The 18,442-nt window shown below is 36.4% G+C and overlaps 2 protein-coding genes across 2 annotated transcripts; both read right to left on the bottom strand.

The window, feature by feature from the left end:
* Positions 1-13,130: 13,130 nt before the first annotated feature.
* On the bottom strand, positions 13,131-13,694 carry LOC131614765 (uncharacterized). The gene has a single exon (XM_058886318.1). The coding sequence runs from the start codon at positions 13,692-13,694 to the stop codon at positions 13,131-13,133; it is 564 nt and encodes a 187-aa protein (XP_058742301.1).
* Positions 13,695-13,814: 120 nt separating this feature from the next.
* On the bottom strand, positions 13,815-14,435 carry LOC131614767 (uncharacterized). The gene has a single exon (XM_058886319.1). It carries the CDS (start codon positions 14,433-14,435, stop codon positions 13,815-13,817), a length of 621 nt encoding a protein of 206 aa, XP_058742302.1.
* Between the last annotated feature and the right edge of the window lie 4,007 nt (positions 14,436-18,442).

The raw sequence follows: 18,442 nt of genomic DNA on the forward strand, positions 1-18,442 counted from the left end.
ATGGAGAGAAGAATTGATCTCATCAAATTAGTTGATAGTGTGTTGGGCACCTCAAATCAAGATGATATGGGCCTTTGAGGAGATCATATTAAAGAGTAAGATAAAAAGATGAGCAATAAAATCACACAATGTCTCTATAACATTGCATATGGCCACTTTACAATGGTTATAAAGGTGTTGAGATCATCCTAAGTCCCCCTATAATGGAGCTACAATGAAGGCTTTGGAGTCTAAACATTTGTACAAGCCACCCTCCACATCATTGATTGTGTTCTCTAAAGTTTTCCTTGGGGTTGATGTTGAAATTATTCTCAAGTGCATTAATTTGTTCACCAAATGGGCATCACGTGGTAGAAATGATTTGTGTTCTCATCACATACTAGTTGAACTCTATAGAGAAGGTTTTGTTATGGCTATAGATTTTTAATGTGCAATCACTCTAGTAGTTAACCTATAACTAGGAGGAAAATGTTTGATGAATTTAACAAAGTTTGTAGGGTCAACACCATTGACATTATTTTTTAAATTTTAGTGGCGGGATGCACTCTATTGCTATTGGTTTTATTTGGAGATGCCTGGTATCCAATGTTGCAATGAAAGGAGTCACTAAAGTTGTAGCAAATGTTTTCAATGTTTTCAATTTGGGGTCGGGGTATAAGGGGGTTTTGGGTCCATATTTTACAATGCAAACAAGGTGTTGAGCAAGCGACGTGGAGATAGTTATTTGACTATGTTTACAATATATTTCTCGAATGCTTTCAACATGGTAGACCACTCGACACATGATAAGGGTGAGTTGAGTTTCTTTATGGTCAAACAAAAATGTTGTATCTTGGGGATTGACATATTATGTCACTCACTAGAGAGTGTAACAAGGAGACATGTTGATGCATCTCCTTTTTCTTCTTGTGCCACACTCTTTTATTCATAAGATTAGAGACAATTATGAGATTCTTCTTTATGCTTAGTATTTTAATGATGGAACCATTATAGGGAATTCTAAGGAAGAGGCTAAAACCTTTTATATCATACAAGAGATGAGTCCACGATTGGATCTTAAATTGAATATTTTAAAGACTAAAATCTTTTGGCCTTTATGTGATGGTAATAAGTATCATGAAGGTTATTTTCTTCAGACATTGAGAGAGTGATATTGGATGTGAAATTTCTCAAAGGTCTTGTTAAACGTGATAAAGGTTTTCAAAGGATTGTCCATAAATAGAGTTGTCAGAGTTTTTGAGTTAAAGAAACTTCTTTGACAATTAGAAAATCTACAGAGTGAGCTTCTCTTACTTTGTTCTTACAAGAGTATCACCAAGCTTTTTTTTTGTCTCGAGTAAGTGCCAACTGATTTAGATGGAGGAGGCAACTACTTAGTTTTGATTAAGAGTTGTGAAGGGCGGTCGAAAAGATTATGGTAGATATAGGTGATTTCTTTATGGACCTTCAATGGGGGTTGACTCTTTACCTACTAGGGTTCAGGTTAGGTTCGTAATCTCCAGCAGAGGCTTCTTCACATGATTTTGCGACTTTCAATATCATATCTTGGATGTTACAAGGTCATATATTGAGAAACAGTGAGATATGTGACATGGACTCTAATTTTGACAGAGCTTTGGATGATGTTAATGATATGATTCTAACTTTTGGCCATAACAATTTTGCTAGCAATGACACTGTCTCTCCTAAATCCCAACATTTTTTGACAAGCTTTTTTTGTAAAGTTGTTCATGACATGGAAGTTAAGTTTGACATAGTCACAAGACAAACAAAATTTTGTTGGTATTTGCAAGTAGTGCATGCTCAAAATTTTCTTCTGGTTATACATTTGATGTGTTTGGCCATTATATGTCATCATAATAATTTTCTTCTGGTTATACATATTGATGTGTTAGGCCATTAGGAAGTTTGTCATGTTTGCCGTAAGGAGTATTCAGATATCTTTGGGGAGCGCACAATTTATGACTCTCTCTCCCTTCCTTTTTAAGAGTTTTTTTTTTTACTTTTTACACATACCAATAAAACTAATCATTATTATTATTTTTTAAACAATAATTATCTTTTTTTCTATAATACCTTCAATTTTTAATTAGTTTATTTGACTTTTTTCTCTCTATAATACTAACTCTGATCCCATTTATAAGAAAAAATCTGTCTTTTAGATTCATTGAATAATAAATGTATTTGAACTGTATCATGGACCAGATACATTGATTATTTAATGAATCTAAATAGTCAACTTTCTCTTATAAATAGGACCATAGGGAGTAAATGACTAGGGGTAATTTTGACAAAATAACAATCATCCTTACTTTGAAATTTGAAATGACACTTAAAAATAAACAATTTTTTCTTTCAAAATGACAATTAAAAAGTAACGGAGGGAGTATAAGGAACTTCAAGACTTTAAATTTCGACATCTTTTTAAGCCTTTTTTGATAAATTAGGAAGGAGAGCATAAATGTGAGGAAAGAGACGTGTATGAACTTCTAGACCGATCCACTAGACGGAAGATCGGCACTTAGATTAACACATGTTCTAGAATACGTGTAGATATAAAGAAAAAAAATATCATGCACAAATTTGACTGAGGTATCTACACTTGTGAGATTGAGAGTTATAAGTTATAGGTTTTACAATGAAATAGACAACCTTTAAAACTACTAGCAAAGTAGTCAAACATAAATTAAAAAGAAAAACATATTTGAATAATCAACATTTTTTATATCATTTGCATTTGACATTTTTGACTTTCTAACACTAAATCTTTATAACAAATTTAAACATTCATGCATAATAATGTTATTAAGTATTTGAATATTGTTTTTAAAAGATTTATTTCTGTGTAATAATATCTTATAAAAAATGAAATGAAAGAAATTAAGATTTAAATGAAAACAAAATGAAAGGAAAATGAAATAGGAATATATAATATAATATGTTAATGTAAATGATCTCAAAATTTGAATTATAAATATGTATTTGACATTACCAATACGACACACAAAAAACTTAAAAATATGAAACTGAATATTGTTTTATATTTTATCCTTGCAAGTCTCACTTTTTGTATTGTTCCAACACATAGCAATAAAAAATGTGAATTTTTTTTTTGAATAACCAATTTTTTAAAAAAAATTTCTGAAATAACCAACTTTTCAAAATAATTCCCCAAATGTCCATTTTTTGCTATTTAATACACGTTGTCGCCAGGAGGGTGGCGACAACAATGGGCTTTAAGAGGACTCGCCACTGGGCCTGGCGCCTATGTACATTTTTTAGGTGTTGTCGCCACCCCCCCTGGCGACAACACCCCCCCTTATTTTTTTTTCTTTTTTTTTTTGTAATTTTTTTCTTTAACATTAATTTCTCTTAAATTTTTTCAGTATTTTTTTTTTAATAACTACAATTTTGTAATAATTTTTTGTAGTAATTTTCAATATTTTTCAATCTTAGTTTCATTATTTCCACCTAATTTTTTTCATTATTTCCTCTTAATTTTATTCATTGTTTCCTCATAATTATTTCTTTCAATATTAATGTAATTTTTTTCATTATTTCCTCTTAATTTTTTTTCAATATTAATGTAATTTTTTTCATTATTTCCTCTTAATTTTTTTATGGTATTATATTTTAGGTAATTTTTTAGTTTCAAAATTAATGTTTTCGGTACTATTTTCTCTTAAATCTTTGTAAATTTTGTTGGTTCCAAATATGTTCTCCATGGTAATATTTGGTAATTTCTTTCAATATGTACCATGAACTTTTTTTTATTTAGTAATTTTTTTTTTTGTGTTGTAACCCATAAAATTAAAAAAAAAAAAAGTTCATTTCATTGAAAAAGTAAATTACATACATCAAGGAAACTAATAACTATGTTGTGGAACTAGATCCACGATTGGGACATTTGGTCCTATTATGTCCTACCTCACGACATATACTACACTTCCTCTGCATTTTTTCAGTTACGTCCATCTCGGTTCTAATACGCCTGCTGTTTGGTCGACCGCTTTTATTCCGACGCATTAAATCGTTATGCCAAACTGTTTCCCCCTCGTACACAGGCCAATATGCTTCCATTGCTACCACCGGAAAGTAATTGTCGTATACGTTGAGCAACGTTGATACCTTGTAAATTTCGGATACCAAAGATAATGCATCAAAGTGAGTATGTGAACATGCTGCAAGGACATGGGAGCAAGGCATGCGAAATGCTTGAAATTGGCCACAGTCGCACCAACGATCTGGGATATTGACGCGATACTGTTGTCGTGGAAGTCCCTGATTGTGGTCAATTGTTTCCTTTACACTGAAGGTGTGGCCATGACGGTCGAACTCGGTCACCCGATGAGTGTTACCCTTGGCAGATTCCTGTTGTATATATTTCATGCAGACGTCACTATATACCTGTTGTGTTTGTAACACTGAATTCCACCTCTTGCCTCGTGTGGCGAACAAAGTTGCCATCCGAAAATACGTAGCACTAACAATGGCAGTTACAGGTAGGTTTCGTATGCCTTTGAAAACCCCGTTCATTGATTCCACAAGATTTGTAGTCATGTGGCCCCACCTAGCCCCATCGTCGTATGACCTAGTCCATCTTGCTCTATCAATGCTGTCAATCCACCTCCCTGCATCTGGATTTGTCAACGCTATTTCTCGGCGGTAGTATTGAAATCCAGGTTGGTTTAAGGCATACCCCGCGTTCACCAAGTGGTTCTTCAAAAATTTATCCTTGATCTCTCTCATAAAATTCTGTGCTATGTGCCTAATACAGTAGACATGCTTAGACGGAGGGTTGTGCCAACCATTTGCCGGATTGTTGTATGCGCTTTCAATAGAAGCGTGCCTGTCAGAAATCAAACAAAGATTAGGTTGTGGAGCGACTCTAGCTCGGAGATTCTTCAGAAAGAAACCCCAAGCAGCAGCTGTTTCGCCTTCTACCAAAGCAAATGCTATTGGAAAAATGTTGCTATTTCCATCCTGCGCGACCGCCATCAACAAAGTTCCCTTGTATTTCCCATACAGCCACGTTCCATCAATTTGAATAATCGGCTTGCAAAAACCAAAACCGACGATGCATGGTTGAAACGCCCAGAATAGTCTATGGAAGATTCCATTACCTTCGAGAGGGGTTCCGTCCTGGGACTGTGCCGGCAGTGTCTCCAATATACTAACAGTCCCAGGTGAATACAATTGCAGTGCAGCCAGGTAGCGAGGAAGTTGTTGGTACGATTCCTCCCAGTTGCCGTAGACTCTTTCAATTGCTTTCTGTTTCGCCAACCAAGCCTTTCTGTACGAAGGTCTGTATTTGAACACAGAAACGCAATGAGAAATAATTGTCTTCACCTTCAGGGATGGGTCAGTTTCGACCAGAGGAATGATGGTATGGCATATCATGTCATGACTGAGTTTTCGATGATCTTGCGCCATGTTAGTGGTGACGCAGGTGTGGGCTTGAGATATCGAACGTATCACCCACGCGTTAAACTTCTTTCTGAATGATGCCTTCAGCATGTATCCACATTCCGGGTTTTTGCATGCAATAGTGACTCTCTCTGGATTTGATCGATCGGCTTTAAAATCAACACAATTTGCTAAGTGCCAATTTTTTATAGCCAACAGACAATCATCCTTCGAACGAAACGTGTCACCCTCTTTCAACTCCTCGCTTGACCTCATGTATGGATTGTAGAACATATCGGACGATGGCTCGTCCTCTCCTAAATTAAGCGTTGTGAAATGTGCCGGAGGTGAATATGCATGTGTATCCGGTACTGGATCCGGTACTGGATCCGGTACTGGAACTTCTTCGTCACCTTCATCTTCGGATTCACGATTCACCAACTCATCAACAACATCTTCTATATCAGTTTCTTCGTCAATGACATGCTCGGGTTGTTGTTCGTCATCAACAACAGGATCAATAACTTGTGACTGAATATTTTGCGAAGGAGCATTTTGTTCAACCACTACGTACAGTTCCAGATAATCATAACCAAAATACTCATGGGTGAGGAGCATGTTTTGGACCTCTAAGTCAGTTGTTATCTCTGATTGACAAAACATGACTGAGTTGTTAGGTTGAAGAAGGGGTTGTCGGTAAAATATCTGAGACACTGGTTCTCTTATTTTGGATTCGATTTTCCTTTTTAGATAAGAGAAATCTGATTGTCTATTTAGAGCAAAACGTGTTGAGTTTGTGTTTCTAAATAGAAAACCGTTTGTGTCGCAGTGGTATGTCTCACCATTCATATGAACACGAACTTTGAACTGCGAGGTGGATGCCATAATTTTGAAATGTGTTTGTGAAAGAAGAAATGTGAGAATTGTGTTGTGTTGCAAAAGGAAGAAATGTTTGGGAAAGTTGTGATGGTTGTAAAAAATAGTATGTGAAGTAGTTCCTATATATCATGCAAGAAATCTTACACAAGGGTAATGCATGCAAGAAATGAAGCAATAATTCTGCACAAGATAGTAACTTTGACATGACTAATGCATGCCACAAGAGAATCTCGTCCCCACCTCTTACACAAGGGTAATGCATGCAAGAAATGAAGCAATAATTCTGCACAAGATAGTAACTTTGACATGACTAATGCATGCCACAAGAGAATCTCGTCCCCACCTCTTACACAAGGGTAATGCATGCAAGAAATGAAGCAATAATTCTGCACAAGATAGTAACTTTGACATGACTAATGCATGCCATAAAAGATAGGGCTGCATGCATGAAGATAGGGGGAATCGTTGCAGGAATCTATCAGGAATCGCTTCAGGAATCATTACAGGCGCATGCTAGGGTACAGGAACTCGTTTCGGACGCATGCGAAGGACAAAAAACAGATGGGGACCATGTGGGGCCCTAATTTGTATTCTTCAAAATTATTGTTTATGTTTTTCCCTTGTAAATGAAACCCTAATTGTCCCTCTATAAATTAGGGTTTCTTGTGTGCATCAGTACACACACGAAAAAATGAGATCTCGAATAAGGCCAGATAGCACGCACCGGACTACTGAGCCTCCACCACCTGTAAGGCGTTTGGACTATCAACCTTTTTAATGAATTGTCAATGTACCTTTTTAATGAATGAATGAATTAATGTTTTCCATAATAAATATATCTGCGCTAGTTTAATATAAAAGTCTCAAAATCTATTATAATTGTATGTTGTAAATGAATTAAAAATTATGATAATGCATGTCACAAATTATGATAATGAATTAAAATCTATTATAATATAAAATTCTCAAAATCTAACATAAACATGACAAGACCAGACTAATGCATGACACAAAAGATTCTCGTCCCCACCTCTTACACAAGGCTAATGCATGCAAGAAATGAAGCAATAATTCTGCACAAGATTCAAATGAGTATATGTGTTAAATGAATTAAAATAAAAATAAAAACATCTAAATAAAAAATAAAAGTATATGATAAATCGGTGCATGCAATGGTTTAACATAATTTAGCATGACAAGAATGCATGCCTCTATAGCAATCTAGTCCCCCCACCACAGACATGACAAGACAAGACACTGCAGGGAATCTCGTCCCCACCACAGACATGACGGGACAAGACACTGCAGGGAATCTCGTCCCCACCACACAGACATGACGGGACAAGACACTGCAGGGAATCTCGTCCCCACCACAGACTTGACGGGACAAGACACTGCAGGGAATCTCGTCCCCACCACAGACATGACGGGACAAGACACTGCAGGGAATCTCGTCCCCACCACAGACTTGACGGGACAAGACACTGCAGGGAATCTCGTCCCCACCACACAGACTTGACGGGACAAGACACTGCAGGGAATCTCGTCCCCACCACAGACTTGACGGGACAAGACACTGCAGGGAATCTCGTAATAACCTATGCATTTTGGCTATAAATATGTTCCCAAACTTGTTCATTTTCTTCATCACATCTTATACTTTCATCAGAGCAACTTATCATCAGAGCAACTTTGTGTTTCATCATCAACAAACATGTCTCTCCTAACTATGGGTCAAGAGCATCGAGGCACCATTGCAAACATTGCCACTTATGTAAGTTTTAGTAAACACTTAATTTTTTTTACTTAAATTTACTAATTTCAAATACTTATGGGAGGTGTTTTTTTTATAGGATGTCACGAGATTTAGGACCCGTGCTGGTAAGATGATTGCTCCTGACCCTTTGATTGTGGACTACGTTAAACGTGCGGGATTTGGTGAGGTAATGAACTTAACACATACCTCAGTTGATATGAAGTTTATATTAGCATTGTGTGAGCGTTGGAGGCCTGAGACTCATACTTTTCACCTTCCAATGGGTGAATGTACCGTCACTCTAGAGGACGTGTACATGTTGTTGGGTCTCAGAACAAATGGAAAGGCAGTGTATGGAAATGTCCAACAACCAAACGCCCTATGCGTCGAATTGTTGGGTGTGGATTTAATAGAGGGTGAGGGGCAACAAAGGGGTAGGGGCCAAGGTATAAAGCTTGCTGGCCTTCAGGAAGCTTATGTTGGGATTCAATTGGATCAGTTTTCTGACGAAGAAACTATACTGCGGAAAACTAGGATGTATATTATGTTGTTGTTTGGTAGGTTTCTATTTCCCGAAGGCACGGGAAATAGTGTTAATTTTATGTACTTGTGTTTACTTGGGGACATTGATGCAATAAAGACATATAGCTGGGGTTCGGCTGTGTTGGCATACCTATATAGTTCCTTATGCAAATGTGCAAAAAAGGATGTTTGTACATTTAGTGGATGTGCATTCTTGCTACAAACATGGGCATGGTGGAGGATGCCGATATTGGCCCCTGCAAATCCAAACAGTTACGCCTTCCCTTACGCTTCAAGGTAACGTTTGGATCTTATTTTAATTATTGCTTTTTATTCCATCATCATTGTAACTATATTGATTTATATCTTTTAATGTGTTTAGGTTCAATGCACTCGAAATGGATTGGTCCAAAACGCCTGATTCCAAAATCATTTTCTACCGCCAGCTATTAGATCGACTAGGACCCCAAGAAGTAATACCTCTAAAAATGTCCATTTTCTAAATATATTTTTAAAAATAACTATCTTCTATATTCTGAAATTAATATTATTTGCTTTGCAGTTTATTTGGCGTCCTTACTTGGAATTGGACCACGTACCCGACCTTGACGAGGCGGCTATTTGGACAGCAAAATCACCCATCATACGGTTCACCACTGTGGAGATGCACCCGAGTGACCGTGTGAAGCTCCAATTCGGCATGCATCAAGGTATCCCTGACCCACCTGAGCCTGACTGTTTGGGACGTTGGCATCTTGCGAAGGTTAGCGAACAGTGGTACGTACAAAATTACAAGTCCTTTGCCATAGAGCAGCGTAAAATATGGGCTCGTCGATCAAAAACGGTTCTAGAATTTCCTGTGGCGCCGGGAGAAATGAAGCCAACTGTTGAGTATGTAAACTGGTACAGGACCGTCACAAATCCAGAAATGATTGTGTCTGCCCCTTTCTATTTAGCTGACCCGCGAGCACAACCTCCATATTTTGGAGGACAACAACAACCACCACCAAATTACCACCAACAACAACAACACCCACCGCCACCAAATTACCAACAACAACAACAACAACCACCACCAAATTACCAACAACAACATTACCCACAACAACACCAACAACAACAACAACAACAAAGTTACCACCAACAACCAATGCAACCACAAACACCTTTTTACCAACAACATTCCCAACAACTCCACCCGTTTTTTTCATCCCAAACTCAACCACAAAATCAAGAATTCCATGCAGGGAGCTCTTCTAGATCACATTTTCAGGAATTCCATGCGGGGGGCTCTTCAAGATCACCACCAATGACCCCCGACATGGGCATAGAAGAAGAATACCCGCAATACACCACATTCGACCAACACACATCACAGTACCCCAGCCAACAATTTGACTTCAACACACCGCCACAACCATTGTATTTTAACCAAACCGGATCCACCACCGACTTCCAAAACTTCCAGGCTGCACCCACTAGGAGAAATTTTAACCCGCCTAGACACAGCTTCGACAGCGCCGCGGGCACCCGCCTATCATATGGAGGGAATTCTATAGGTCAAGATGTTGAAGACCCAGGTTTCATTCAGGGACCGTCGACTATGGCACAAGACGTACCAAATAGAGGGGGGCGTCGTCGCGGGAATAGGGGGGCATTACCAACTCGTGACCCATCTACACGACCCATTCGACAACCTCAGTGTGGATCGTACCATGGTCCACGTGGCGCGCAATAAGATTTTTATTTGTATCTTGAATGTATTTTGTAATGTTTTTAATTATAATGTATTTGTATCGTTAATGTTTTTTGAAATGTCTTTAATTTTAATGTATTTCTATCGTCAATGTATCGTTATTGTATCTTAATATATAATTATTTTAACGAATGTCCAACTTATATTTTAATGTATTTAATATTTTTTAAAATAATATTATTTTTTTTCAATATTATATAATCTTAAAATTTATTTTATAATATAAATATAACATTGTTTTACTAACCAACTTCACAACTATATTAACCACAAAAATATAAGTTATTGATTAATTATTTTACTTATAATTCATTAACTACTTCCACTACTTCATTGACCAATAAAATATATATTATTAACCATGTTCAGAAACTAAATTATAAATAAGTTAATTAACATTTATATTCCAAAAATAATTTTAACAAGATAGATAAAAAAAACAATATAAAAAATTTATTGAAAAATTGTTGTTAAAAAAAAAACTAAAAAAAAAACTAACAAAAATTATTAAAACATTGTAGTTATTAAAAAAAAAATACTGAAAAAAATTAGGAGGACAATATGTTAAAGAAAATAAAATTACAAAAAAAAAAAGAAAAAAAAAATAAAGGGGGGGTGTTGTCGCCAGGGGGGGGTGGCGACAACACCTAAAAAATACACATGGGCGCCAATGGCGAATACCCTTAAAGCCCAGTGTTGTCGCCACCCCCCCCTGGCGACAACGTGTATTAAATAGCAAAAAATGGACATTTGGGGAATTTTTTTGAAAAGTTGGATATTTCAGAAATTTTTTTTAAAAAATTGGTTATTCAAAAAAAAAATTCAAAAAATGTAGTTGAGAAATTAAAAGGCACGTTGTTTACGTCACTATCTGTATTAGCAAGTACAAATGTACAACAGGGCTCTCTCTCTCTCCTTTGCCAGATTGTTATGAAAATGACAGCCAAGAAAAAGGACATTCTAAATATACAAAAGAGTAAAAGGGTGTAGGAAAAAAGTGAGTGTAGTATTTATCAATTTCAAGCTTGGAAAACCCATTTACTTACTTTAGCCAAAGTAGAATTAAAGATGCATTCTTTGACTGCCTCGTATTGGGGTAAAATTGTACTATAACAAATATTATTTATTTTTTATAATTATTAACAAAAAAATTATGTATTAATCATTAAAAAACAGGAAAAAATAATGTTGGGAAAATAATGATTGAATGGAAATAATTTCATTTCTTATAAATTTTTAAGAGTGAAAACATTTTATGGATAGTAATTTCAAAATACTAACTTGTACATTTCATATATATATATATATATTTTTTTTTGACGTATCTCCACACAATTATATATATTCAAAATATTTCATTTAAAGTTTTTGTGTCATGTGAATATATATTTCCATGATTTTTCAACCAACTCTATCGTCTTCTTACGCACCACCGAATTGACCAATTTGTCCTCGTGCTTCCGTATATGCATCTCTGAAAGCACTACTTTTTTTGTTTAACGTTGTTTTGTTCTGTATATGAACATGCAGAAGACTTCCGTAGATGCATCTACGGAATCAGCCCAAACCCATAAACCAGAACAGAGACATTTTTAACCATAAAAGACATTGCATTGATTCATTGATTAATCGACTTTACAACGAAATTTCAAACAGAAAATTAAGAAAACTAAGAGAAATTTGAATGGAATCAATGTTAAAACAATGTCGTATAATCCATGCATCATTTGAATGGAATCAATGTCGTATTTCACTTCATCCCACCAACGTTCCTTTTCTCCAGTCCTAGAACAGGTCCTTGTCCTAAGCGTCTGGATCCTTCTGATTTCTTTGCTGGGTTTGTATTCCCCCTCTAAAAAAGACATCAGAGTCCTCTTGAGTTGGTCGAAGGAATGAATATTCCAAAACTTAACCGATATGGGGGTTTGACGGGAGAGAAAATGACATGCCCTTCCCTTATGCGGTATACCGGTTCAGTATCGGGACGCTTCATTGATGTTTGGTGACATCCATCTGGCCTAATGCGAGACATTGTTGTGTTTGTGTTTGGTGTTTGTGTTTATGTGTAATGTAAACCTAGAAACCCCAAATATATAGAAGCCTTTGGAGACTATAAACCACACAATCTCTGTCACAGAATGTTCCGTAGATATATCCACGGAAGGATCATAGATTTCCCCGTTCCGTAGATGCATCTACGGTAAACACCTTGAATTTTTAACGTAACACCCTTCCGTAGATGCATCTACGGAAGTTTCCCTACTATTTTTTTTAGCAGAACAGAAGACAGTAAGCAGCAATTTTGGTAAAGGGTGTAGGAAACACAAAACCTAAACAATTTGAAACACATACACACCAACACACAAACACAAAAACACAAAAAGGATAATATTGTAATGTTATAGAGTGCACATATTACATTTTGAAACTAGATAAATACATCAAAAGAACTGTCGCCAGCTAAATCTATTGGTGGTTCCAATTTTGACTTTTCCGCAATCGAGATTTTATTGATATTCTTCAATCTTTTGAATTCATGCATCCTATCAACAAATACATTCAACCACGTATCGCCGGTATGATGAAGATTCCATTCCGGTGACGTAGGTCCTATGGGGCATCCCGGTTTCAAGTAAACTTGTACAAAATGACGCGATTTGGCGAGCCATCCAACACATATAATACGATCAATTGGATATGGAGGAGGTGCAGTGTGGAGCGGAAAAAAGGTTTCCGAAAAACCATAACGCGTCAAGTCAATGTATACCATGTCATATGCGCATGCAATAAGATGTCCCATTTTCGGGAATCTCATCCAATGCGAAACCGGTGCGTAGGGCCCCCCCAAGAAACAAGAACTTTGTTTACCGATGCAAATTTATTTTCGTTGCCAAATACCCGCATGTACGAGTCTTTATGGTTCACCAACTCTTCGATAAGATCACGATGGAAAACCTCATGGGCATCCTCTCCCTTACCAAGCAAAGCCGATACGACCCAGAATCCGCAATTACCGTCCCCCGCCACATTGACGATCCGGTCGATGTATTTATGCATAAAAACCGACATCTCGTCAATTAATGGAATATTTGGAGCAATTTGTGCCTCTTCGATTGATGGAGAAATAGGTGTCGGAATCGAAGTCGAAACTTGCGGAACTTGCGGTGGAATAGGTGTCGGAGGCAGTTTGCTTAAGCGATCTCCCTTATTTGAACTCTTTTGAGATTTTTGCGATTTCGGAATAGGTGAGTCGGGAAAGCGTTTGTCGATGTACTCATAATATAAAGGAGACCGTGTTGTCGAGTTGTCATTTGGCGTAGACTTCACTTTCTTCGGAGCACCCTTTTTCTTAACGGGTTGAACCGACGGTTTCATGTCGGTTGTTTCAAGAAATCCAATCCTCCGCAACTGTTCTTTGATGTATAATTTCGTGTTTTCATCGACCTTCTAAAACCTATCTTGTATCGCCTCCAATTCAAAAATGATAGAGATATTCTAATCTTCTTCGATACAACCATTATCATCAAAACTAAGTCTCTTCCAATGAGGAGTGATTTCATTCATTGTTATTGGCTCACCTAATCTCACCTTTTTAGAAATAGCACAAGCACACGGGAGACCATACATGATAGTAATAGTGCAACCACACTTTGCGCTATCTCCACCAATTGTTTCACCTCGATTCGCCTCGTGAAAGATATAATTCAATCCGGCTCCAGACACATTGCTGATCAATTGAGAGTAAAGGATGTTGTTCTTAAATAGATGCTCCAAAACCGTAATGCTCCGACCGAACGAGGTTTGTATTTTGTTGTGTTGGTTCGAAATCATATGATTTATGGCATCCCATGCTTTACACCAATCACCCTTGCTATCACACAACCAATTTTTCAAAGTAGCATGTGTCGACTCAACTCTATTGGTGGTTGTATTCCCAAGGTGTCGGACCTTATCAGTCCACGCACAAATAAATTTCTCCTTCACTTTGTCAAGAATGGTGCTTTCAATGTATTTCAATAAATCGGGATATTTTTCACATATTTTCTGAAATTGCAATACGACATTGGCATACAATTCTTTTGTCGACAAACTTGCTATACGCGCCCATGCATCCATTATTTTGTCAACAATCACTCTGGGCTTCACCGCTTTCTTACCTTCGATCGCTACTTATTTCGTCCCCACGGCGGGTTTAACCTTACTTCTCACATTACATGACGTGTGATATTGACAAAGTAATGCATCAGAAGAAGGAAATACCTTTGAAACCGCATTCATCAAAGCGGGGTCGCGGTCCGTAACAATCGCCTTGGGCATCTCGATTTTTTTTTAAAAAGTGAGCGACACACCTCTAATGCCCACCTAAAATTATCCTCTTTTTCACACTCCAAAAAAGCAAAGCCAACGAAAAATATCTTCTCGGTGGATGTAACACCGACCATCTCGAATATTGGGAGTCGATACTTGTTGGTCTTGTAGGTAGAATCGAGAAGGAGCACTGTCGAGAAAGTGTTTAACAACTTTATGGAATCCAGATGATTCGAAAAAATATCTTGGACCGTAACCTCGTCATCGCAATTTCTGTACCGCACCACGTATTTGTTATCATCCAACATTTTCAACAATTGTTGCATCTCGCTCCTATCTCCCCTACTCGCCTTTTTATTGCGGTACCGTTGATTATACACTTGCCTTATATTTGATATGTTGTTGAGTTCCTTCCTTTTCATTGTGGCAAGTATATTTTTCGGTTGGACAAAATTCAAGGACATGTCTTTAATAGATGCCTTCTCAACCGAATTGAGCTGACATGCCACCAGAGGGCCTTGTAATTTTGCGCACAAATCATGGTTATGCAAACCACAAACAACAGAGCATCTCCACTTCGTGCTAGCCAACATGTAACAACGGATTTTAAATGGACACTCGCATTTTCTAGTACCCGTGTCGTCTCTTTTAAAATTCTTTAGAGGAGGATGGTATTTCCTGTTTCTTTCGCACAATATTGTTACAAACGGGTTTCTTCTTGTCGTACCATTATCCGATCTTCTTATCACCACACTAAAACCAAGGTTAGTTGTATTCCTACGAATCCATGTTAGCATGCTTTCACGATCATCAAAGTCTTGCTTGCTACTAAAGTTACCTCCGACATCTACCATATTTGCGACTACCCCGTCGATACTCGTACAAACATAGACTAAAGTAGCTAATTCTCTTGAAATATTATCGGGGTGCACCATACCTATTTTGTCAAAATAACACAGAATTACAAAATGTTGGAAAAAATTGCAGGGACTATTCCGTAGATGCATCTACGGAAGTGTTCATCTTCAACACGTTTCGTAGATGGATCTACGAAAGCTACGTAACTTTTTTATAGCAAAAAACATTGATAATGTGAACAATGTAGTGGTTGAAAGTGATTATTTACCCGAAATTCAGTATCTTCTTGCTCCCTTTGATTTGTTGCACCAAAAAGTTTGAGTGCTGGAGTGAAATAGGGTATTGATGATGTAGGATTTTTAGGGTGTGGAAAATGAAAAGTTTGAAGAAATGAAACAATGGGGGAGTGATCATGCTGGTTCAAACTATATCAGACACTTTCGTAGATGGATCTATGGAACAATGCGGCGCTAAGAGATTCCGTAGATGCACCTACGGAAACATCATTGAATTGATTTTATGTGTATTTTTTCCTCATATACACTAGTTTATTACGCTTCCGTAAATGGATCTACGGAAGAAATCAATTTTTTTCAAATTTTGGAGTGTTTCCGGATGTGCATCTGCGGAAGATGGGGACAAAAATGAAATTTTACGTGGTGTATAAGATATCCATGGAGTTGGTTGAAAAATAGTCTATATTTTTAGGTTTATAACCATTCGTTTATTTATGTGTAATTTCTTAAATTTATTTTAAAAAAGAAAGTCGTAAAGATTATCTTTAAAAAAAAAATTTGATAAATGATAAAATATTTTATAGAGATATGTTAAGTGGATAACTAATAAACTACTAGATATATGATACATTAATTAATTGAATTTGTAGTATTTAATAAAATTAATTGATAATTAAAAAAATGAGATAACATAAAAAATGTTTAATTAATATTATCTTTAGATTATAATTGAGAGAAAAAAATTTATAAAGTTTAAATTATTAGTTACTTAGTTTATAAAAAAATACACATTAATAATTTAAAAAATTTAAAGAAAAATTATTATAAAACATATTTATTTTGTTCATATGAACTAGTACTAAGTTATCCACTTCTATTATTGAATCCAATTATAGGGTGTTCTTGTTGTGGATAATAATAATAATAGATCCCAATTTTTTGACCTTTCACTAGGCCATTTAGAAAATTCAAATTTTAGGGTAAACGCTACTAGCCTTTAGTTGTGCATTCCATGAATAGGGTCCCATTTATCTTTAATTTTGATATTGCCCTTTCTTGTAAGGATCATTGAGACAATTATGAAGGAGGAAAATGTGCATTGGTGTGACCTTTCACCTGTCAAGATTAAGATACATGATTCACATCCAAACGTTGTGCATCAACCACTTACTAAGAATTAAAAAAACTCAAATGAACAAGTTTTCAAAGTCTTGGTACTTGTTGTCTTGCGAATGATTCCTAGGACAATTTGAATGAAGGAAAAACACAAGCGCAATTTTGCTCAACATTTGACCATATGCCGGACAAACATTTAACTAAGCAATCTTGATTACATTGCTATACCTTCAACTATATTCACATTATTTATATAGGTTTAAATACACTTTTCCCAAAATTAGTTTTCATTTTCTTCCTCTTTCAATGTTAGAGATTCAACATTTTCATTCAATTGTGTTTCATCCTTCATAATCATTCCTTCATTGATTTTCAATTCATAAAAGAGTTGTGGATAAACATCAAAGTTGATTTTATAAAAGAGTTTCAAGCTTTCAAATCAAAGTCAACTTTTTCAGGGTTATGAAAAAATTATTTAAACGGCAAAATCGTAAAAGGAGTAAATTGTTCATTTTTGGGTTCAATACCAAAGTGAAATAATTCAACAAAGATATCAAACTATAGGACTATGTTTGGATATTGTAAAACGAACAGAGTGAAAGCAGAAAGGAGCAGAGCCGGATGAAACGAAGCGTAATAATGGAAAGTGGAATTTCTGTAATTTCACAATTGTATTTCATACATTTTCAGTAATAACTACCTCACTATATTGTGACCTTATACTACTTGAGTTAGTTACACATTCTGTAACTACCTTCTAACCCCCTTAATTACTTTACTTTCTATTACTCCCCCACAAACTTAAGGTTGTTTAAGACAAAGAACTTTGAGTTTGATACACTAACTTTGAAATGTAGTTGTATCGAGCGATTTGGTCAGCGTGTGCGCAATTTGTGCATGAGCAAGAATGTGTTTAACAAGCAGCAACTTTTCCACTACACATCCCCAAACAAAATGAATATCCAATTCGACCGTGCATGCATGAAAAACTAGATTATGTGAGAGAAGGCCCACACTCAAATGATCACAGAGCACTGTATGAGGAATAAAAACGATATGTAACTTAGACAACAAGGATTCAATCCAAAGTAAATCAGATGTAGTATGAGTTAGACTATGGTATTTAGCTTATATGCTTGAGCAAGTCACAAGAGGTTGCTTTTTCGAGCTCCACGCAACAAAACTATGACCAAAGAAGACACAAGAACTCGAAATGGAACGTCAATCATCTAGATCACTAGCCTAATCGGAATCACTATCGACACAAAGAGCGAACATGTGATCCACAAGTGATGGTGTGAGAAGAAGGTCGTGAGAGGTAATACCAACTTAAGATACGTTTAACTGTTACCCAGTGAATTTCAAGAGGAAGAGACATAAACTGGCAGGCTTTATTGACAAAGAAAGTGATATCAGGCCTTGTCAGTGTGACATATTAAAGGGCTCCAATAATGGACATGTATAGACTAGGATCTTGAAAGACATCAGTGCCATTCTTACATAGTTGCATTGACTCAGCAATGGGGTAGGGACACCCTTTGCTTAGGCATATTTGCTCTTATCAATAGATCATGCACATATTTGGGTTGAGTGAGTAAAAGGGAA

Source organism: Vicia villosa, linkage group LG6, assembly GCF_029867415.1.
Source record: "Vicia villosa cultivar HV-30 ecotype Madison, WI linkage group LG6, Vvil1.0, whole genome shotgun sequence".
In the NCBI taxonomy this organism is placed as follows: domain Eukaryota; kingdom Viridiplantae; phylum Streptophyta; class Magnoliopsida; order Fabales; family Fabaceae; genus Vicia; species Vicia villosa.

Excerpts from the sequence above, each read along its gene's own strand:
- LOC131614765 (XM_058886318.1), bottom strand. The coding sequence starts at position 13,694 with ATGAAACCGTCGGTTCAACCCGTTAAGAAAAAGGGTGCTCCGAAGAAA.
- LOC131614767 (XM_058886319.1), bottom strand. The coding sequence starts at position 14,435 with ATGGATGCATGGGCGCGTATAGCAAGTTTGTCGACAAAAGAATTGTAT.